Source organism: Euleptes europaea, chromosome 18, assembly GCF_029931775.1.
Source record: "Euleptes europaea isolate rEulEur1 chromosome 18, rEulEur1.hap1, whole genome shotgun sequence".
Taxonomy (NCBI): Eukaryota; Metazoa; Chordata; class Lepidosauria; order Squamata; family Sphaerodactylidae; genus Euleptes; species Euleptes europaea.
The window spans coordinates 26,601,097-26,624,346 of NC_079329.1; the positions used below are offsets into that span (position 1 = coordinate 26,601,097).

At 47.5% G+C, this 23,250-nt stretch overlaps 1 protein-coding gene across 1 annotated transcript in view; it reads right to left on the reverse strand.

Moving 5' to 3' along the window:
• Positions 1-733: 733 nt before the first annotated feature.
• The window catches only part of TBX21 (T-box transcription factor 21), a 48,737-nt gene continuing 26,220 nt past the window's right edge, over positions 734-23,250 (reverse strand). The window contains exons 2-6 of the mRNA XM_056863551.1: positions 8,793-8,947; positions 4,768-4,889; positions 4,460-4,618; positions 2,432-2,493; positions 734-1,402 (exon numbers count right to left, since the gene is read on the reverse strand). Coding sequence (XP_056719529.1) covers positions 736-1,402; positions 2,432-2,493; positions 4,460-4,618; positions 4,768-4,889; positions 8,793-8,947 — 1,165 coding nt within the window. The 3' untranslated portion in view covers positions 734-735. The remainder of the gene's footprint in view (positions 1,403-2,431; positions 2,494-4,459; positions 4,619-4,767; positions 4,890-8,792; positions 8,948-23,250) is intronic.

Consider the following 23,250-nt stretch of genomic DNA (forward strand, 5'->3'; position numbering starts at 1 on the left):
GGGAAGCCCACAGCCACGGCAAGCCCCTCCCCCACCCGCACATGGAACTTGGACATGGAGGTTGTATTTTCCCAGCATGGCTCATAGCCATTCGTAGAACTATCCTCGATGAATTTATCAACTCTCCTATAAAAACCCTCTCCGCAAAAGATCTCCTTATCTGATTCAGGGTGAATTAATTTGATAAGGGGATACATTACGGCCTTCAAAACGTCAGATGAATGTAAGAAGTCAACTCTGCAAAGTGTGGAAGTTTCAGATTTCGCATCTGTGAGAAATTTTGTTTCAGCTCTACCATTCTTGCTTAGCCATGAAGCTAACCGAAGGCGGGACCAGAGATGTGAAGACGCCTAACAGGGGTGTGACGTTAGTACATTTCTATGCGAGTGGGTGCGCTCGTATTGCTGTACGTCTGACCAAATGCCCTTATGGACAAACATATAAGGGGAGCCAAGAGCCCTGTTCCGCACACACCATTCAGCGTGGGCTTGCATATCTCTATTCAGAAATGTCAGTGTAAGGTCATACTCAACACAAGACAACTAGCACCTGGATGTTGCGGTATGAGGGGGTGATTTGACTCGAAAGTACGCAACGCTGTGCCCAAGCAGTGCCCATGATGGTGCAGACCTTCCCAAAAGCAAGAAGGTATCCCCTTTTTTGCTCGGAACCACTGATATGACATGAGGGGATGTCCCAAAGCCCCTCCTTATCCTCAAGCGTCCGTGCTCCCCCTCAGTTCCCGTAGAAGCCACAATAACCGGCATCGCCGGCTTCTTTGTCATAGAGGTCTCCGTTGCGGATGGGGGGTGAACTTTCAGCACTGGAGATGTAGGGAGACATCCGGCGACGCTTACACTCAGCTTCGTACAACCCGGAGTCCGAGGAATCGGCTGATTTCACCGAACCCGGTTCGGCCCAGCCTTCGCTGTCCTTCCCTTTTTCGTCGCCGGAGGGCACCGGTTGCAAATCTCTCATGGGCCGGAACCAGCTCAACGCTCCTGGTGTGGGCTTGGGGTGATGATACTGGGACGGGGAGCTCCAAGCTGCTGGGGGGCCGAAAGGGTGCTCCTGGTAGTAGGGCAGAGAAGAGTGCGGTGACGCCTGCAGGGCAAATGGCTTCACGCTGTAGGGCATAAATTTGTTCCCTCTGTAGTCACCATCATAGGCGCCGTATTCTAGAGGGGCTGTTGGTGGCTGCTGGGAGGCAAAATACCAGTGGTGGGTATCCTTGGGTTGCAGGGGGAGTGGGCCACGCTCCCTATTGTAGAAGCGGCTCTGGGGTAGCGGGAACTGATCGTGTAAGAAGGGCTGGAAGTGGCTGCCCGCCAGAAGCTGCTGACAGCTGCCGGAGCTGGGGGGAGAGGGGGTTGTGCGGTCTCCCTCAGCTGCGTTGTACATCCTAGAGAAAGAGAGAGAGGGGGGGTCATTTATGTATGGGAGTTTTACCTGAGGTTCGTTGCTTGCCGGACCCACGCTTTCCTGATGGGAATCTATGCACCAGCAGTTTCCAAGCTCAAAGCAAGTCCCCACCCCCTTCAATGCTGCTTTGTAACTGGCTTACTTTGTAGTGCTTACTGTGAGAGAAAATCCCCCCCCAAAAAAACCCAATTGCCAAATAAAAAAACATTTTTAAGAAGAAAACCCCCAAAAAGGAGCAATCTGAAAGGGGGAGGGGCGAAATCTAAACCTCGTTTTTAGAAGGCCTTTCTTCTTCCTCTCTCCGAGGAAGCAGGAAGCATTTGAATCCCTGCCTCTTTACGCGCTGCTTTGTAATTGGCTGTATGCTTTCTGAGATAGAAACCATGCTTGCTATCCCGCACTTTGCCTTATGCATGGGGATTTCCCCCCGGCTGAGCTCAGGGGAGAGGGAAGAATCGGGTTAATAGAGGGATAGGAAGTCCCGGGATTTGTGAGTGCTGGCAGCAAGGTCATCTCTAATGGACTCTATGCCATTATAATCCACAGAGGTCCCAGCCCTCCCAAAACCCTGCCCTTTCCCAGGCTCCACCCCCAAATCTCCAGGAATTTCTCAACCCAGAGTTGGCAATCCTAGTAAACTCCCTTACCCAGCGCAACAGCCCCAATCCATATAAGATACTTCCTGCCACTGTGTCTGCTTTTCTCTTTTCAGCAAAATTATTGTTTATTTTTTATTATGATAATCATACAGTTATTATAAAAGAAAACAAAAATGAAAAGTAATGATTAAAGCTTCCTCTTCTGATGCTTGGAACAAGGACAGATTAAGGATTAATTCAGGCTCCCCAGTGAATGGGAAATAATAATTAGGCTAAGAGGTAGGAGAGATGCTTTAAACCAGCAGAGGGAAGGAGGAAAATTTAAAGGGACAGTGGACCTGGGAAGATGATCCATCATCTACTAAACTCTTAGACAATTAGGAGAGAAGATAAGTGGCAGAGAGACTTACGAATCAAAGTTATCTCGGAAGCCCTTGGCAAAAGGATTGTGGTCGATCTTCAGCTGGGTAATCTAGAGGGAGGGAGGATGGAGAAAGTGATGGAATGCTGGTAAAGATTGGTACCAAAACATATATATCTCACACCACTCTACACTTCCAAATCTCACCACACTCATGCTTTACATTCCAAAGTCTCTGTTCCTCTCTCTGTTTTTCTCCCACCACCTAAGGGACCATGGCTCTACTTGGCATGCAGAAGGTCCCAGGTTCAATCCTGGGCATCTCCAGTTAAAAGGATCAGGTTGTAGATGATTTGAAAGACCTCTCTACCTGACACCTAGGAAAGCCACTGCCGGTCAGAGTAGAGAATCCTGACCTTGATCAACCGAGGGTCTGACTCAAAATGAGGCAGCTTCATGGTTCAAGTGCCACTGTGGATTTTGAATATAGACCCGTGGAGGGGGGGGGGGAGTCTGTACGTGGATCCAGATTGCAGATGTTGCATGCAAGTGATGTCTAATGTCTAAGTGCATTATACATCAAAATCAGTATTGTCCACTCAGACCGGCAGCGGCTCTCCAGGGTCTCAGGTAGAGGTCTTTCGCATCACCTACTTGCCTAGTCCCTTTCAACTGAAGATGCCACGGATTGAACCTGGGACCTTCTGCATGCCAAGCAGATGCTCTACAAACTGAGCCACAGCCCCTCCCTTAAATATGATGAAGAAGCTGAAGTCTACCTAGCCATCTCCGAACACACCTATGGGGAGCCAGACCTCCTTTCCTCCATATTTTGTGTGCGGTCAAGTCACAGCTGACTTACAGCGACCCCATAGGGGTTTCAACCTCTACTGAGAGGAGAGAGGAGGAGATGCTAATTGATTTGTGTATGATGGCCAACCCTTGTGTAGCTGCGGAGATCTCTAGAAAGACTGAGAAAATCCCAACAGCCACCAAGCATCCCAAAGAGATATCACCTCCAGAAACAGGGGAAGATCTGGTATTGAGCAAGGTGGAGGCAGACCTTTTCTCCTTCTTTTCACCACTTCCAGAAATGGAGCAAAATCACTTAATCCAAAGGTTCAAGTTCCTCCGACAAGAACTGGTTGCTATCCATCACAAGGCCAGATGGTACAACTGGTTCTATACTCCTAGACGCCCAAGTCCAAACTCCTCTTAAAGAGTTAGTCCTGCAGCTTCATGTTCTCTTGTCCCTTTAGAGCCAAAAGTAGTTGAAGTAAACCAGTGCAGACCAACTCCAAAAGGTAATGTTTCACTACCTGATAGTGCTCCTGATAAAAATTAATCAAGACTGACTCAAACCTCATAATCTGCACATCCTCTCTTGGAATGGGGCGGGATGGGCTTCTAAAGAGGATCCTTCCGGAGGTGCAACACCTGCTGAATAAAGCAGACATTGTCCTCCTCCAGGAAACCTGGGTGGCCCCGTAGGGTTTTCAAGGCAAGAGACGTTGAGAGGTGGCTTGCTATTGCCTGCCTCCACTGGTATTCCTTGGAGGTCTCCCATCCAAACACTCCCCAGGGCTGACCATGCTTAGTTTCTGAGATCTGACGAGATCAGACTAGCCTGGGGCTATCCAGGTCAGGGCTTTCCTCCATGACCCCAAACTTAAAAGCTCTGACATGAGATCTGGCATGGACTTCACCTAGGCTTGCCTGGTGGGGGTGGGCAAAAGCCTGCCAAACCACTGGGTTGCCCACCGACCAGCTGAGGGGTGGCGGGCAAAAAAGAGCTAGGTAGAAGGGGAGGCGCACAACGCACGCGCACATGACCCACGCGGCGCACCGACGTTGCTTCCGGGGTTTACATGGAGATGATGTGGTCGCTCTAGCAATCTCCGCCGAAACTCTATTAAAACCATAGAGTTTTGGCAGAGATTGCTAGAGCATCTGCATCACTTCCTGTCAGTGCATCATGCAGGGTGCACGCGTGTGTCTCACGGGGTGCGTGCAGGTGTCATGCACTTCCAGCCATGCCCCCGCAAAGCTCCCTAACTCCACCCCATTGCAAACTCACATCGGCGTTCTGGTACGCCGTCACAGCAATGAACTGAGTCTCGGGAAACACGAAGGTCTGGGTGCAGAGAGAAGAGGGCACCTCGTCCACCTCGCCCTCCTTGGCCTCCGTGACATGTAGCCGCGGTTGATACTTGTGCAAGGACTGTAACACGATCATCTGCTGGACAAACGGGACAGGATTCATGTACAGGTGACCCAAGAGTTGCGCCCCACCATCCCCAGCGTCACACCGTGCCTCCCGGTCTGTGCAGCGCTGTCGCACGGGGCACTAAAAATAACGCCAGCTGACAAAGAGCCACGATTTACCTGCGAGACGTTATTTGACGCTCCTTTGTTATTGGTGAGCTTCAGCTTGCCAAAGGAGATCTCTTGCCGCATCCAGTGGGCGCCAGTATTCGGAGAATCAGGGTGGATGTATGTCCGATTCCCTGCCGGAAAGACAGCAGTTCAGTTCGGCGTCTCTCAAACTGCCCAAGTCCACAGCAAAGAACTTCGGGGTCTAACGTTGGATCATGGAATCGGAGGTCAAGTCTACACAGAAACTGGTTTGAAGCCCTACGCCAATGACAGGAATTGTCAGGCTGGGAGGCTGGGAATTCTTTGTTAGATCCCTTCAGGGAACTACAGTTTCAAGATTTCCTTGTTTTGGAGCCGGGATAGCAAGGCTGAACTGTTGTTTTTAGTTTTTAACGGAAGTGACGTCGTCATGTTGTTGGTGATGTGTCGATGCTCTGGTATTTGGGCAAAACTCTATGGTAAAAACAGCATCTACCAGAGTTTTTGCCCAAATACCAGAGCGTCCCCACGTCACAGGCGGCGTGGTGATATCACTCCTAGTGCACGCCAGAAGTGATGTATCGCCAGCGAAAGAGGCATAAGCTTTAGTTTGCTGCCAGTAAGTTCAACTCCCTACCCCCATTCCCGCCAGTTGTTAAGGGGCGCATGGCAACTCTTACCTCCAGAGCAGCCATTTTCTCCAGGGGAACTGATCTTTGTAACCTGGGCACCAGTTGTAATCCCAGGAGATCTCCAGCCCCCACCTGGAGGTTGGCAACGTTACTATAGCTTACAAAACTTCCTGTTCATCTGCCTACATGCCTCATACATAGGGTTGCCAGCTCCAGTTGGGAAATACCTGCAGATTTTGGGGGAGGAGCCTGAGGAGGGCGGGGGTTTGGAGAGGGAAGAAACTTAGGGTTGCCAACCTCCAGGTAACAAAATATAAAGCCTTTCAGGCTGTAACTGAATGCAAGCTGAGCATAGGTGGTGATTTTCTCCACCAAGATCAACTTCATTTTAAATCTATAACACCTAGTGTTACATCGGGGGATCCATATTAAAATGTGAATTTTTGCATTCATGACCACCTTGCTCCATGGATTAATTGGGTCGGCAAGTTGAAGAAGACTTCCAAAGGCGTCCTTGTGATGGACCCGATGTTTGGATAATATATTGTTGTTGTTCTTGCTACTCCTTGCTACTCTCCGTGATTGTAATTTATAGCCTTTTGGCTCTTTGCATTTACGTTCAGTTACAGCCTGAAAGGCTTTATATTTTGTTAAGCTGACTGCCTGCATTGAACTTGCCCTTATTGGCGTTGTCTTAAGCCCTGCGAGGCTATATTTCAGTTTGGTGGTTTTTCTTGTGTGTGATGTAACATGTTTTATTTCAGTTTTGAATTTTGTTGTGAATATATTGATTTTGAAATATTCTTGTGTGTGATGTAACATGCTCTTACTTGTGAATAATTGTGAATACATTGAGCCACGTGCTGTTTCTCTATATAGTTGCCACTATTTCAGCATAGGTTCTTTCCCTTCTTAGTTAAACCTCCAGGTACTAGCTGGAGATCTCCTGCTATTACAACTGATTTCCAGCCGATAGAGATCAGTTCCCCTGGAGAAAATGGCCGCTTTGGCAATTGGACTCTATGGCATTGAAGTCCCTCCACTCCCCCACCCCTGCCCTCCTCAGGCTCTGCCCCCAAAACCAGTGGCAAAGAGGGACCTGGCATCCCTAGAGGGACTTCAATGCCATAGAGTCCAATTGCCAAAGCGGCCATTTTTTCCAGGGGAACTGATCTCTGTCACCTGGAGATCAGCTGTAATAGCGGGAGATCTGCAGCCACCACCTGGAGTTGGCAACCCTACTCCCACACCCCATGCCTCGCTGCCTCCCTCGTGTCCTGGGCTGCAGTTCCGTTTCCAGGAAGGCCATGCTGGTTGACTTCCTAGTCTCTGCTTGCTCACTTTCATATCCCAGAAGGGGGAGATAGCAATTCCCATTATGGACTGAAAAAGCAATAAGGAGAAGTTGAAATGGGACTTCCAGCAAGGTTTTGCTAACAGCGTCTTAAAGGCAATGCCCTGCAAATTTTCTTCTTCACCACCAGAGGGAGCCATAGCTCTTGGAAACAGGGTTAAATTTTGTCGGTGTGATAAAGACAGATGGATGTGAATTCAGGGTAAATTCACATCTTCTCAATTAGATTTAGAGACTGGTGAGACAATTTTATTAATGTTTTATTCTGATATTGCAAGCTGCCTGGAGAACATAAAAATGAAGAACTGCAAGCACTTCAATAAATAAATCCCTTTCTGAATTTAGGAAAATAATAGGGTGTTTGAATTAGAAGCATATCAAATTATTTCCCCCTCTCCAAGCAAATCCTAACCAGGAAAGGAAAGTGCTTTAGCATGATTCCTCCCCAAATGTGTTTTAAACTCTGCTGAATGCTCCCAGATTCCCTCAGAATGAACTCAACGCTTTAAGCAGTGGGGGGGAATCTTGAGTAACCCAGTACCTGCTTGAATCAGCAAAACCTTCCACATTCAGATTTTTTCTGTAGGGATGCTAAATGCAAGAATGCCTCGGAGCATGTGCAGAATCCCATTCCCTCGCCACACAATCACCTCAGTCTTTTTTACAGCACTTCCTCTAAATTTTAACTCATTATCTCTGTAATCCTTACAACTGCTGTATAAAGTAGGCCAGGTGTAACAGCATGAGCCGGAAAGCACAAACCTCTCCTCAGCCAGGGAGTCAGTAGGGCCCAAAATCCCCTCTCCCCCAGGAACCGGACGGGTGGGGCATTTTAAGCTGCTGTGGAAGAGGGGAGGTGGGAAAATATCATTCTGTGGATACTAGGGTTGCCAAGCTCCAGGTAGAAGCAGGAGATCTCCTGCTTTTACAACTGATCTGCAGCCGATAGAGATCAGTTCACCTGGAGAAAATGGCCGCTTGGGCAATTGGACTCTATGGCATTGAAGTCCCTCCCCTCCCCAAACCCCGCCCTCATCAGGCTCCGCCCCAAAAACCTCCCGCTGGTGGTGAAGAGGGATCTGGCAACCCTAGTGCCTGCCAAAATGCCCACGTGAATCCAAACCAGAAAAGTGGCATCAAACAGAAGTGGCATCTCAAAGACTCACCAAGTTTAGTTGTGAGTCTGGTCTCACTTCTTCACATAAAGCGGATAATTTTTTTTTTAACCGAGACTCTTACAAGCACCCCCCTGCTGCCTTTTCTGCAACTTTGGCTCTAAAAGTCTCTCTAAAGTAATTAACTACTTCATATTTAGGGTTGCCAACTCCGGGATGGAAAATACCTGAAGATTTTGGGGGTGTACCTGGGGAGGGCGGGGTTTGGGAAGTGGAGGGACTTCAAGGCCATAGACTCCAATTGCCAAAGCGGCCATTTTCTCCTAGTGAACTGATCTCTATTGGCTGGAGATCAGTTGTAATAGCAGGAGATCTCCAGCCACAACCTGGAGGTGGCAACAAATAACAGCAGTAGAAAAAATGTGCTGTTATTTGTTGCATCTCACTAGACAGCAGGTTAACTTGTTTGGCTGACCACCTGGAGGTTGGCAACATTAGAGATCAAACTCCATTCAGTTGGTTGCAGGACAAAGCAAGAGGTGGGCAATTGCTAGATTGTCAGTTGTAGGTAGGGTTGCCAGCTCCGGGTTGTGCATTACCTGGAGATTTTGTGGGGTGGAGCCTGAGGAGGCTGGGGTTTGGAGAGGGGAGGGACTTCAATGCCATAGAGTCCAATTGCCAAAGCAGCCATTTTCTCCAGGTGAACTGACCTCTATCGCCTGGAGATTAATTGTAATAGCGGGAGATCTCCAGTCACCACCTGGAGGTTGGCAACCCTATTCATACTGTTTCCAAAGGAGCAAGGTCTGATTCATGAAAGCTTCCGCAGCAGTAAACCTCATAAGTCTCGAAGCTGCCGCTTGGTTATTTCTGTTTCACGTCGCTACCGCAGACTAACACGGCCACCCCTTGGGAGTCTGTCGAAAGAGGGAACAGACGATTTCTCCACCGTACCTGGCATGTTTCCTTCCGCCTTGCCGCACTGAACCCATTTCCCGCCTTGGTACCGCCAGTGGTGCTGATCCACTAAGACAATGTCCACACAGATGCTGTAATGGGCCACGGGATCCAGCCCAGAGATGTTGAAGCTGAGAAATGGGAACATCCTCCTAGGGATTGTGCAGGCACGAGGTTGGGGGGGAGAGAAACACAAAGAAGGCCTGTCACGCTGCAAGCTCGGATTTTTTTGTAAAAAGACCCTCACACAACCGTTCATTCCCTCGGACAGCTGTCGCCTGGCTTTGGGTTGGTGCTACCGTAAGCAGAGCAGCGTCAAATGGGAGCTGCTGTAGGAACTTTGGAATCCCTTAACCAACTCTGTGATGTTTCTCACAAGCGTGCCTGATCAAGGCTGGGAAATTCCTGGAGATTTTGGGGATGGAGCCAACGTACAGTTGCCAGGCCCCTCTTCGCCATCAGTGGGAGGTTTTTGTGGTGGAGCCTGAAGAGGGCGGGGTTTGGAGAGGGAAGGGACTTCAATGCCATAGAGTCCAATTGCCGAAGCGGCCGTTTTCTCCAGGGGAACTGATCTCTATCGGCTGGAGATCACTTGTAATAGCAGGAGACCTCCAGCTACTACCTGGAGGTTGGCAACCCTCCAAAGCCTCCATTTTGTCCAGGGGAACTGATCTCTGTAGTCTGGAGATGACTTGTAATTTTGAGGGATCCCCAGCCCCAACCTGGAGGCTGGTATCTTTACTTTGTGGATCAAATAGCGTTGCCAACCTCCAGGTACCAGCTGGAGATCTCCTGCTATTATAACTGATCTCCAGCCGATAGAGATCAGTTCACCTGGAGAAAAGGGCTGCTTTGGCAATTGGACTTTATGGCATTGAAGTCCCCCCACCCTAAACCCCACCCTCCTCAGGCTCCGCCCCAAAAACCTTCTGACAGTGGAGAAGAAGGACCTGGCAACAGAGGGGGATCTACTGTGAAACTAATGAAGCTTAAGCTTCAGGGCCCCTAATCCCGGAGGGGCCCCCTGAAGCAACTTTTTTTAATAAGTTAATTTCTCAACAAAATTGATTTGAGTTTTTTAGCAATAGAATCATAAGCCAATGGGTTGAAGTACTTAATACTGACTTTAGAATATGCTCTAATACCCATTTCATGTGGCCTGAAAATGTCCCTGGAATAGGTCAAATTTCAAAATTTTCTTGGGGGCTTGCAGCGCCTGAACCCCCAGCTGTCAGGGCTCGCTGAGCTAGCCAGAATCTATTCACAGCTTACATTTGGGCGGCTGGATCCTCAAATTCTTTGTCGGCGCACGGCTTAATAGTTCTGTAGTTTTATTTCGTCACTGTATGGCCCATTTTCAAGGACTCCACCCCACCACCCTGTTCTCCACCATTTGGTCCTCGAGGTCCTTGCAAGGGCAGCAAGGCCCTTTGGACCTTGTTGGGCGTTGCCCTATTGTTGCTGGTTGCGAAGGGGGCCCCATAACAGTTCAAGCTTCAGGGCCCCAAAAGTGTAGGTCCGCCACTGCCTGGCAACCCTAAGATCAAAGCTTAAAGCAGTTGGATCTCACATGAACACATGAAGCGGCCTTATACCGAATCAGACCCTTGGTCCATCAAAGTCAGTATTGTGTACTCAGACGAGCAGCGGCTCTCCAGGGTCTCAGGCAGCGGTCTTTCCCATCACCTACTTGCCTAGTCCCTTTAACCAGAGATACTGGGAATTGAACCTGGGACTTTCTGCATGCCAAGGAGATGCTCTACAAACTGAGCCACAGCCCCTCCCCTCTCCCGATCCCGCTGGTGACTCTCCTAGGATGGGTTTTTCCTCTCTGTCTCCCTTTGGAGGAAGAAAGTTTGCTACAGTGTGGGAATCCAGCCTCCTTCCCCATTCTGAGATGGGAGGAAGCCTTTCCCTCTTTTGGTTCCCGTCTCTTCCTGTGGGGAGAGAGACCGAGCTGCACATCGCTTGGTTGACTTCATTCATCAATTTCTCCGTTCATCACAGTTCCACAGTCTATTTTCCAGTGGTCAATATATTTCCAGGCCATTCCCCGCCTCCCCCACCCTCCGATTCCAGTGGGGCAGCACCAAGCGGAACTGCACGGTGCCGCAACCTTTGGTTCTTAAAAATCCACTCAACCGACGGCAACAGGTGGTGAAACAGCTCCGTTTCTTCCTTACCCGCGGTGACCTTACCAAATTCTCTCCCCCAACACTTCCCTCTTGCTCCCCCCCCCCCGGACTTCTCCCTCCACAATTTCCGGTTCAGAAATAGACACCGCTGCTATTTTCAGAGAAAGCGAGAAGGGGGGGAGAGAAAGACAGGAAGGATGGGGGGGGGAAAGCGGACAGCTTGAGAAGTTTCTTGCCAGGCTTTGCTAAAGACTTTTGGGGGCCTACAGTGGAACATAGGAAGGGCAGCTGCCCACCTAAGGACCCTAATGACAATGGGGCACACAAACCACCACCTGTGCAAGCCTTACTGGAATCGAAACAGCCTTTCATGTTAGGGGTGCCAACCTCCAGGTACTAGCTGGAGATCTCCTGCTATTACAACTGATCTCCAGCCGATAGAGATCAGCTCACCTGGAGAAAATGGCCTCTTTGGCAATTGGGCTCTAGGGCATTGAAGTCCCTCCCCTCTTTGAACCTCACCCTCCTCAGGCTCAGCCTCCAAAATCTCCCGGTTCCCTAGATTCGAACCCGGTTCTCCAGATTAGCGTCCGCTGCTCTTAACCACTGCACCATGCTGGGTCTCTGTTCGTCCACTAACTTTAGGTAATATGAAAATACACTGGGGGGGGGCCTTCAGGAATGCGGCGCTTCTGGAAGCAAAACCGGAAGTGTCGGCATCTCGTGCGCGCACATGCAGCCACCCCAGCCCTGCCCGTAATACCTCCCGCCGATCGGGAGGGGTGAACGGGCAACCCTAATTATACCCCACTAAGATCCCTCTCCTCCCCGAACACTGCCCTCCCTAGGCTCCACCTCCATATCTCCAGGAATTTCCCAACACAGAGTTGGCAATCCTAGTAGCAGACCGCCCGGAGGGCCTCATGTGCCGGCCACGTTGCAGTTAATAATGTAAGTGCATGAAATAGGATCGCCAGGTTCCTCTTTGCCGCCGGCGGGAGATTTTTGGGGCAGAGCCTGAGGAGGGCGGGGTTTGGGGAGTGGAGGGACTTTAATGCCATAGAGTCCAATTGCCATAGCAGACCTTTTCTGATCTCTATCAGCTGGAGATCAGTTGTAATAGCAGGAGACCTCCAGCTAGTACCTGGAGGTTCTGGAGAAATAGTAACACCTATGCTGATGATAGCAAATCTAGTAAGAATAGCAGCACGAGGGCTCACAATATATACTTACTTAAGATAGTTTACTACAAAACAAACAGGATACACCAAATACATCCAGTATCTTCAATACAATAAAGGTAAGGAACAGACAAATAAATAACTAAAAGAGTGTATCTCTTTCAGGTTAAATTCACCTTACAATAATAATTGGACAAAATATTTTCAATAGCACAAAGTTCTTCAGTAGTTGAAGCAGACGACACTTAGGACCTTCAGAGCAATGGTTTATGGAGTCAAAGAGGAAGCCCATTTGCTTGACTACTAGAACTGGCATTCATGGTTACTAAAGAATATCACTGTTAAATGCTATATTCTAAGCCACAGAATTCATTCTTACGGCAGTGTTTCATGTTCCGCAGCGAGTTGCCACAGAGGAAGGGTTGCCAGGTCCCCCCTGGCGGGGGTTGGGGGGTTGGGTTGCCATATCTAAGTTGGGAAAGTCCTGGAGATTTGAGGTAGGAATCTGGGGAGGACAGGGACCTCAGTGGGGTATAATGCCATAAGAGTTCACCCTCCAAAGCATTCATTTTCTCCAGGGGAACTGACTTTTGTAGTGTGGAGAAGAGCTGTAATTCCGGGGGATCCCTAGGTCCCACCTGGAGGCTGGCATCCCTACACAGAGGGCCCTTGAGGACTTTGTTTTGCCTTGGGTTTCCTCTCTGTGGCCCTGCCAACACAGCAACTGCAGTCTGCGTAAGAGAACAAGGTTTCCTCCAGGGCTGTTTCCACATGGGTGTTTTGCTCTGCCTGTTTTCCTTGCAGCAGCTCTGTTTTCAAGAGCATCCAGACAATATCATCAGTGCCGTCCACTTCCACATGTCCCCCTGATTTTTCCGTGAACATTTTGGAAGCACGAAAGTGCCTTTGGATGCCATACAGATGGGAAGGTGCTCGTTTTTGCAGCTCTTCCCAACATCAACCACCCTTTCCCTTGCGGCCACTTCCCCTACCACGCACCAAAGGGCTTTTTGGAGGCTTTGTAAAAATCAGGAATTGCTAGATCTCCCAAGCATTATAACACTCGATGGCAACAGTGCCCTGGTTCCCAGCTTTCATTTTTGTTTAGGGGAGAAAAAGTTGATCTTTTCCCTTTTCATTGCAGAGTTATAGGGCAAAATGTGTAGACTTTGTGTATGAGCGGGGGAATGGTGGCCAGGGGGGGCTGATGTGAGAAAAGTGGGGAGAAAGCTGTTGTGTGGATGCTACATTGTCTGTAGCAGCAACAAGGCAATTGCTTCTGCATAGAAGGAGCTCTGCTGTATCAGGTATGGAAAGGGCCCCTGCTTTGAATCCAAAATGGGGTGACTCACACCTTAATCAGTGTATCCTGGTGAAAAGATCTTTTATACAAATTTGGAGGTTCAGACAAACAGTACCATCTTAATAGGAAATATCACATTTGGAAACTTAGATGCTTAAAAAAGTCTTCTTAATGAACGTAAAGGCAACAAATGATTATTGTGACAAATTCTTTACATATAGATATTTTAAAATGCCACCTAAATTCAACATCCTCCATAACCAGGAAATCTGAAAATCAGTAACAGAAAATGATTTTGTTTAAATTTAAGTGAGGAATGACTTTTACTCTTCCAGAATTTCCCTCAGCTGTAGGGATGCCAGATCCCTTTTTGCCACCGACAGGAGGTTTTGGGGGCGGAGCCTGAAGAGGACGGGGTTTGGGGAGAAGAGCGACTTCAGTGCCATAGAGTCCAATTGCCAAGGCGGCCATTTTCTCCAGGTGAACTGATCTCTATCGGCTGGAGATCAGTTGTAATAGCGGGAGATCTCCAGCTAGTACCTGGAGGTTGGCAAGCCTACTCAGCTGGGATGATAAAATTGTCTAGGGCAGCCACAGGCTTCCTTCACCCCCACAGCTAATCTTAGGGGGGAAATCAAAAAATTTCGAAAATGCTAGAAATACAAAGATAATATATGCATGTAATACAAACAATTAGAAAATTTCAGTCATATATATATATCAAATGCTGTAGCACTGTGGGTTGAAAATGGCATGTGTGAATCAGCTCCTAATGCTAAACCAAAACACCCTTGCGACTACTGATACCACAAGAACCCGCAAAACCAGAAAAAGGATGCACCAAATTATTTTTAAGTATATGGACACATTTTAGCATACCATTGACTAACACTGAGAATGAGTTGGGGAAAAAATTAATAACTAGATTAATAGCCCCCCACCCACCCACATATGGACTCAAATAGATTGGACTATGGTAAATGGATGTCATACTCTGAGGGGAATTTTCCACCTACCTGGTGGGAGTGAATTAGGGTTGCCTCTTCGCCACCGGCGGGAGGCTTTGGGGGCAGAGCCTGAGGAGGCGGTTTGGGGAGGGGAGGGAATTCAATGCTCTAGAGCAGTGGTTCCCAACCTTTTTTTTACCAGGGTGACTAGGACTTTTTTGTTCGGTGCAGGGACCCCAAGGTTCAAAATAAAAATTCCGAGAATTTGAAAATAAACTTTAATCATAACTGTTAGTTAAACATTAAACTTAGAATAATATTTGAATATATTTTTATAATAGAGAACTTTTAATTGAAAATATTAATTTATTATGGGTTTATAACTTTGTTTCGCGGACCTTAATTTAGTTCTCGTGGACCCCTGGGGGTCCGCGGACCCCCGGTTGGGAACCAGTGCTCTAGAGTCTAATCATCAAAGTGGCCATTTTCTCCAGGTGAACTGATCTCTGTCGGCTGGAGATCAGTTGTAATAGCAGGGGCTTCAGCTAGTATCCAGAGGGTGGCAACCCTATCTGACTAGCACCTGGAGGTTGACAACCCTAATAACATTGCCTGATGGAAATAGCATGGGATAGCGCCACAGCAAAGCAAACTGGCTGAGACGGAGTCCAAAAGCGGGCTGGATCCAACCCGATAACGTTTGCTGGATCGAACCCGATGACATTTGACGTCCGCTCTCATACACGCAGCCACCTTCACGCGGAGCGGGCTGCATGTGAAAATCTGCAAATGGGGTTGTCGGCAGGGCTGGAGAAAAAAGATGCCCTGTTCTTTTACTAGAGGCTTAGTGGGATGTCATTTATTGGGCAATGCCATCTGCCGGCATGCCATTCACCTGCCCATTTCCACACATTAGGCCTCGATTCAAGGGACAGCTTTTTCTCCAGGCCTGCTGGCAACCCTGTCTAGAACGAGAGTCGAAACCGCCAGTTTTAAAAACGTAAAGTCACACTGAAAACCGTGATGCTAATGCTTGTTTACCCAGAAGTAAATCCCACTGATTTAGTCCCACACAGGATTATAGCCTTAGGTTCATTGGACCCCCAGTGGTGCTAAGCTCCCCCCTCCTAGGCTGCATCTCCCTTAATTTCTCAGCCAAAGCTAGAAAGAGGATTTCAACCATATAAACTGATCAATTGCCTTTATTCTTACACTGCTTTTACAAAAAATGCATACAGAACATTTTTACCACTGCCGTTTAGCCTTATAAGAAACTGACACCGGAGTTGAGGCTGAAGGACCATACCGTAACTTGTTCAGTATCCCTCATGTTTCATGCCTGATTTTTATGGGGTAGGTTTCAGCTGGGGCTTCCCACAACACAAATTCTACATTGTATATCACTCTTCCATTCTTATTCCTTTCCTTTATCCCTTAGAACAGGGGTGGGGAACCTTTTTTCCACCAAGGGCCATTTGGATATTTATAACATCATTCACGGGCCATACAAAATTATCAACTTAAAAATTAGGGGTGAAATGGGGATTCACTGGCTAAGAAAACCCCCCCCCCACGCATTCTGGCTCTGCCCCCTTTAACCCCTCCATTGTCGCCACTTCTGCCCTCAGCCCTCTTGTAGTACAGAGGGACTGCGTTTTTCCACGGCCCAGATGGGAAAGGGTTAACATAGTTTCTTGGGCAATCCTAGCAGCTCCATAGCTAACGACTCTTCTGCAAGGGGGAAAGAAGGTTCCTTTTCTCAGCAAAACACCCTCATGTCCGCCTTGAATAGAGGCTATTCCTGTCTGCGGGAGCGGGAGGATCACCAGACTTAGATCCTTCTGAGCTAGAGATCTGCCAGGACCCACGAAGGGCCAGACCAAATGACTTTGCGGGCCTTAAACGGCCCCCGGGCCTGACGTTCCCCACCCCTGCCTTAGAAGCTCCTTGATCCATTCATCTTGAGCAGCATAGTTTTGAATCGAATGTTTGGGGGATATAAGGACTGAGATCAATTTTGCCACTGCCAATGTATCCTTGGGATCCCCATAGGGTTGCCATGTCCCTCTTTGCCACCGGCAGGAGGTTTTTGGGGCGGAGCCTAAGGAGGGCGGGGACTTCAATGCCATGGAGTCCAATTGCCCAAGCTGCCATTTTCTCCAGGTGAACTGATCTCTGTCGGCTGGAGATCAGTTGTAATAGCGGGAGATCTGCAGCTACCACCTGGAGGCTGGCAGCCCTAGATCCCCATCACTTAATTAAAAAGGCATTATATCAGATACAGAGGCACTGAATTTATGTATCAAAAGAGAAGTAGTAGTAGAAGAAGAAGAGTTGGTTTTTATATGCCAACTTTCTATACCACTTCAGGCAGACTCAAACTGGCTTACAAGCACCTTCCCTTCCCCTCCACACAACAGACACCCTGTGAGGTGGGTGAGGCTGAGAGAGCTGTGACTTGCCCAAGGTCATGCGGCGGAGTGGGGAAACAAATCCAGTTCACCAGATTAGCCTCCACCGCTCAGGTGGAGGAACGGGGAATCAAACTCCAGACTCCACCGCTCCAAACCACCGCTCTTAACCACTACACCACGCTGGAGAGAGGAGAGAGATATCATGCTCTAAGGTCCTCATTCCAAGAGCATATGAGCTGATGAGTCAATGGAGCCAGAAGAGCACGGACAAGTCCTTTCCGAGAATGGTAAATTCAAAATTCTGCCTTGCATAACCATTGAAGGGTTAGCGTTTAATCGAGCTAGATAGAAGGCTCCAGAGAGGTGAGGAATTGTCAAAAAATAGGTATAGGCAGGCAAACCACATGGTGGTGGTATTCCGAAAAACTGAGATGAGCAAACACAACGATTCCATTCTTATTAGTGAATTATTTGTTTACGAGAGTCATTTTCACTAGAAAGGTAGAATATAATCAATGGGTTTAGACAAGAATAACTGCAAAGGATCACACTGTTGGACCGAAAATGACATTGAGAATCATATCATGGCAGACAAGGTGGGGATGGGGGACAGGCAGGATTGGACCTACTTGCAACTTTCAGAAAAGCAGTCCAGTGCCAAATAGGGTTGCCAACCTTCAGGTACTAGCTGGAGATCTCCCGCTGTTACAACTGATCTCCAGCTGATAGAGATCAGTTCACCTGGAGAAAATGGCCGCTTTGGCAATTGGACTCTATGACATTGAAGTCCCTCCCCTCCCCAAAATCCGCCCTGCCCAGGCTCCGCCCCCAAAACCTCCTGCCGGTGGCAAAGAGGAACCTGGCAACCCTAGCGCCAGAGGGTGTGAGCTTTCAGGTTGCACTGAACACCTTTTGCCCAATGAAGTTTTAAAAAATTATTATGCTTTACTTCATTTCTGCCTTTCTGACACTGTTCTCCTCCATTTTATCCTCTCAACAACCCTGTGAGGTAGGTTAGGCCGAGAGCATGTGACTGGCCGAAGGTCATTCAGCACTCTTCCATGGCAGAGCAGGGATTTGAACCTGGGTCTCAACACTACAATCACTATACCATGCTGGGGCTCATTCTGTGAGAATGGGTTTCTATGTTCCTACCCCGTATACCCCAGGACTGCCTCTCCCTAGGGTTGCCAGCTCTAGGTTGGGAAATACCTGCAGATTTTGTAGGTGGAGCCTGAGGAGGATGGGGTTTGGGAAGGGGAGGGACTTCAAAGGGGTATAAAGCATAGAGTCTGCCTTCCAAAGTGACCATTTTATCCAGGGGAACTGATCTCTGTCGCCTGGAGATCAGTTGTAATAGCAGGAGATCTCCAGCCACCACCTGGAAGTTATACACAAAAATCAAAATAATCAGTACTGTACATTAAAGTCCAACAAAATCGTAGCATGTATATAAACATGGATGGCCCAGGCTAGCCTGATCTTGTCAGATCTCAGAAGCTAAGCAGGGTCAGCCCAGGTTAGTATTTGGATGGGAGACCACCAAGGAAGACCAGGGTTGCTGTGCAGAGGAAGGCACTGGCAAACCACCTCTGTTAGTCCCTTGCCATGAAAACCCCAAAAAGGGGTCGCCATAAGTTGGCTGCGACTTGACGGCACTTTACACACACATTTTATAACTATTGTGCATTCCTATATCTAACTAAGCTAGCTTACCAGTTACTACAGTGAGTCATGAATAGGTTTGCCAGGTCCCTCTTCGCTACCAGTGGGAGGTTTTTGGGGCGGAGCCTGAGAAGGGTGGGGTTTGGGGAGGGGAGGGACTTCAATGCCATAGAGTCCAATTGCCAAAGCGGCCATTTTCTCCAGGTGAACCTATCTCTATCGGCTGGAGATCAGTTGTAATCAGGAGATCTCCAGCTACTACCTGGAGGTTGGCAACCCTAGTCATGAAAGGTCTCAAAACCAGCACGGTTGTCTCCAATACATTCCACGTTGTGATCATTACCTAATAGATATCAACATTCTCATTTGCCCCTAACAAACACTGGGCAACCTTCTTATTAAATTCAACAATAAGGAACTGTTTAGACCATTCTCAAACACTCTCCAGCTGTGGACTTACAATGTCCTATCAGCTGAAACGCAAAATCAACCAGTCATATAACAACGTGGGGTCTGGCAAGAAACCAAGAAGAGAATCAAAGCCAAAATCAAGGCAATACCTGCTTCCGGTATAGCCCTTAGCGCTGTGGTTTTGTTGAGCCACCTGGAAGTTGGCAACCCTACCTCTCCCATCGTGCTCTGCCACGACCGCTTTACTCCGCAAAGCCTTCTGAGGGTGCCACCCTGTAAATGGGTAAGATTGGAAACTGCCCCGTACGCAAGCATTTACTGTGGTGGTCCCCACCTTGTGGAATGGCCAGCCTGAAGAGATCAGGAGGGTCCCCTCCTTCTTTCGTCGGCAGAATATGCAAAACATAAATATTCAGGACGGCATTTGTATAGGGGGAGCACAAATTGGTCATAAGGGCACTTTTATAAGGGAACATGACTGTCGTCTATTGCAATGCTTCAGCCTGCTTCAGCCTGCATGTTTCAGCCTGCTTTCGCCACACTGGCTTGTACCTTTACAATCCACTCCCTACAAGGTTTGTGGGAGGTCATGCCTTATTTTTCTACTGGCATTGTTTCCTGATTTCTGCAATCCTAGTCCAAATTGCATTGTTTATCGGGTATCTTATGCGGCCTGAATTTTTTTCTGTGTTTCGGTAATCCGCCTTGAGGCTGAGGGAGAAAGGTGGGCTATAAATGAAGTAAATCAATACATCCCCCAACAGAGGTTTGCCTACTAAGAACCATCTACCCAGCTACCCACATTTTGCCATCGCTACACATCAGTATGGCATTGCATTACTTCTGCTCGGGTTGCCTATTTGTAAAAGGAAGCAGAAAACATTACAATTTATCGGATGGCTATCTTCCGCCTCCTTCCCTCCAGAGGTTCAACTTTCTTCCAAGGCAGACGACCCCCTCCCTCCCCTGTTGGGAAGATCTCTATGCAAAAAGAAGTAATCCATTCTCCAATGGCCAGCTCCCCAGGAAAGACTAGGTCAATATTTTAATCCCATTAAATGTTAAATTTAAATCCCAAGAGGAAACAGCCCATCCAGAGGCAGCATTCCAGAGCCAGCTGGGATGGAGAGAGAAAGAAGGGGGGGTGTTCATCCCTCCCCACATCTGTTCCTCATTCACCCCTTATCAGTTCATTCAAGAGCTGTCGCAACACACACACACACAGCCCACCCCCTCAATCCAACTCGAAAGATACCTGAAAGTTATGGAGTACGAGGCTGTTTGAGAGATCGCCCGAACTAAACGAGAGGGGTATTTCTGTGCACGCGCAGAGTGCATTTCCTTTGAGGAAACCCATCAGCTAACATCCAGGGACATGCAGGGGCTGGGTTTGTTTTGGCTCTGAAAAGCACCATACACATTCAGGGCACTGTGATGAGTGGAAAAGATTGAGTCCCCTTTGCTGTAGTCTTTGGGAAATCAAGCGAACTATGGGTATGAAGGATCTACTTATCCACCCCCGGCCTGCATCTGTGATTGGGCTCATTCTGTGTGGGTGCTGGGCTGAATCTCTAAAATAAGGGGTGTTAGGGTTCTTCTACCTTGTCACGTTTCTGCCCATAACCAGGAACATAGCAGGGAGCCTAAAATACATTGGGCTAGGCTAGGGATCTACAACCTGTGGCTCTAGAGTAGGGTTGCCAGCTGCAAGTTCTGATATACCTGGAGATTTGAGGGTGGAACCTGGGAGTAGCTTTGCCTGCTCCAGGTTGGGAAATACCTGGAGAGTTTGGGGGTGGAGTCTGAGGAGGGCAGGGTTTGGAGAAGGGAAGGACTTCAATGCCATAGCAGCCATTTTATCCAGGGGAACTGATTTCTATCCCCTAGAGATCAGTTGCAATAGCAGGGGATCTCCAGCTCCCACCTGGAGATTGGCAACCCTACCTGGGAAAGTGGGCTTGAGGGAAGGGAGGAACAGCAGCCCATTTTTTTGGGAGCCAAAAAAATACTTTATGTTAATTTATGTTAAAAATACTAAAGAATTTGCAAAAGTTAAAATACTATTGAAGCAATTACTGATTGAAATTTATTTTTAAAAAGACCTGAAAAGACCATAAACCTCCCTAATTGAATGCTTCTAACACATCGGGAGGCTGATGAAGCTATGCTTTGGTGAAAGCGCTACAGAGTATCCGGAATAGCGTTTCCTCCTTCTTTGGATCAGACTTCGTGCCAACTAATTTTTGACATTGTCGACCACATTTGGATTAGAAGAAAATTTGCCTCGGATAGACTTTTGGACTTTGCTATTAGGCTTGTGATAATCAATTGTAAATAATTGTATATATTTGTACACCTTGTGGTTGTTTTTCACTGTTAGCCCGTTGTTAATGAATTGTTGAATATATTGAGTTGTGCTGGGTTTTTCCCCCCCACCTGGAGGCTGGCAACCCTACTAGAGCCAGATTTGGCACAGCATGGAACCAAATGTGACACTTTAAAAAAAGAAAATGAAATCTTTAAGTTGAGGTGTATTGGAGGGGCAGGGGCTAGAATATTCTAGAATAACCAAGAAGTGAAGGGACTGACAGAAAAATGTTTTCACAGGACTGAACGGGCTTCTCAGAGATGCTTTACAGAAAGGGAAACATTAGAAGTGAACGTTTGCCAGGAATCCAAGTTCAGGCCATGTGCAGATTTATGCCAGTGTGCTACAACGCATGTACAGAATGCTCTTGGGCTAGGGTTGCCAGGTCCCTCTTCACCACCGACAGGAGGTTTTTTTTAGGACGGAGCCTGGGAAGGGCAGGGTTTGGGGAGGGGAGGGACGTCAATGCCATTGAGTCCAGTTGCCAAAGCGACCACTTTCTTCAGGTTATCTGATCTCTATCGGCTGGAGAGCAGTTGTAATAGCAGGAGATCTCCAGCTAGAACCTGGAGGTTGGCAACCCTATCTTGGGCACAGTTATGACTTATTGTGAGATCCTGTTTCTGTCACTTCCTAATAAAGAATTTGCCGCCACCACCTGCGTTTGGGCAGAGGAAACTGTATGGCTTATTGATCAATGTGATAGTTATCGGGAAAGTTAAGCTATACTACTTCAATTCTGCCAATGGGCTTTTCTTATACCTGCACTTTGTTGACCTCTCGATTTGAATTATAATGTAGTTTGGCTCTTTAATTATATCAAAGGCTGCCGATCCCTGTGACAGGGAATCATAAGTCATTCGAGACAACAAAAAACTTTAATGAGAGACTTTAATTAAAGTTACGTAACTGATTGCTTCTATGAAAACATTATGAAGAAGACCACAGATGCTTGCTTGTGGTCCCAGAACTGTTGAATTCATTGACCCAATATGTTTCTGCTGTTGCTTTTGTCTTGAATTGCCATCCTTTGTTTATGGGTTTTAATAGAGAATCCAATGTGTTACACTCCATTGCTTTCCCCACTGTCCTCCCATGTTTTCTCAGGCTCGATTTATGGCCATTAAAAACCCCTGAAATAGCAATCAATTTTTATTAATGTTTTAGTCACAGACCTTAACAATGTTCAGATTAAAACCATACAAAATATATAACCCACAACACCCAGAATTACATGGATAAATTTTTAAAATTTTTACAGACAGTTGCGTATATACATATTGTTGCTGATTTTAATGTTATAGTTCCCCTAAAATATTCTTTCTGTGGCAACTTCAGAGCCGAATTTCCAATAAATTCTTCCTTAACTTAGACGCTAACATGATTAAAAAAAAAAAAAGCCACACTAAGCGTGATCTTAGAATTAACATCTGCCATTAAAATCTAACTCGGCCCTCAACTGTATCTAATACATTTGGGATATGCTGGATTAATTTAAAATGAATGGAGTCTTAAAATGGGCAATTAAACAAAATATGTGGGAGATCCTCTATTGAACCTGTGGAACAGGGACATAACCTTAGATTATGGGGAATTTTTTTATACCCTGAAATATATTTTTAAAGGTATTTACTTCAAAATTTTCTATGCAGAGAAACTGCTTGAGGTGGATTAGAAAATAAAACATGAGAAAGACGTAACAGAAAGACAATTTCCCGTCCCCACTGTTCTGACCCCCAGCCTCACTCAGCAGAGTGGTGGAAGCAAAACTCGGGGGGGGGGGGGCGATGACGTGATATCACTTTCAGCTAGTGACATCATAGCACTGCATGATGTCATTTCCCCAAAATCTCTGCCCCTCCCCAATATTCCCAACCCTAGCATTGCATTTACCCAAAGGAAGATGTAAAATGATCATCCAAAAAAAAAGATTATACACAGAATAGCTTTTTAAAATTGCTGCAGTGCAGAGAGTTGCCAGATCCCTCTTCGCCACCAGCAGGAGGTTTTTGGGGCAGAGCCTGAGAGGAG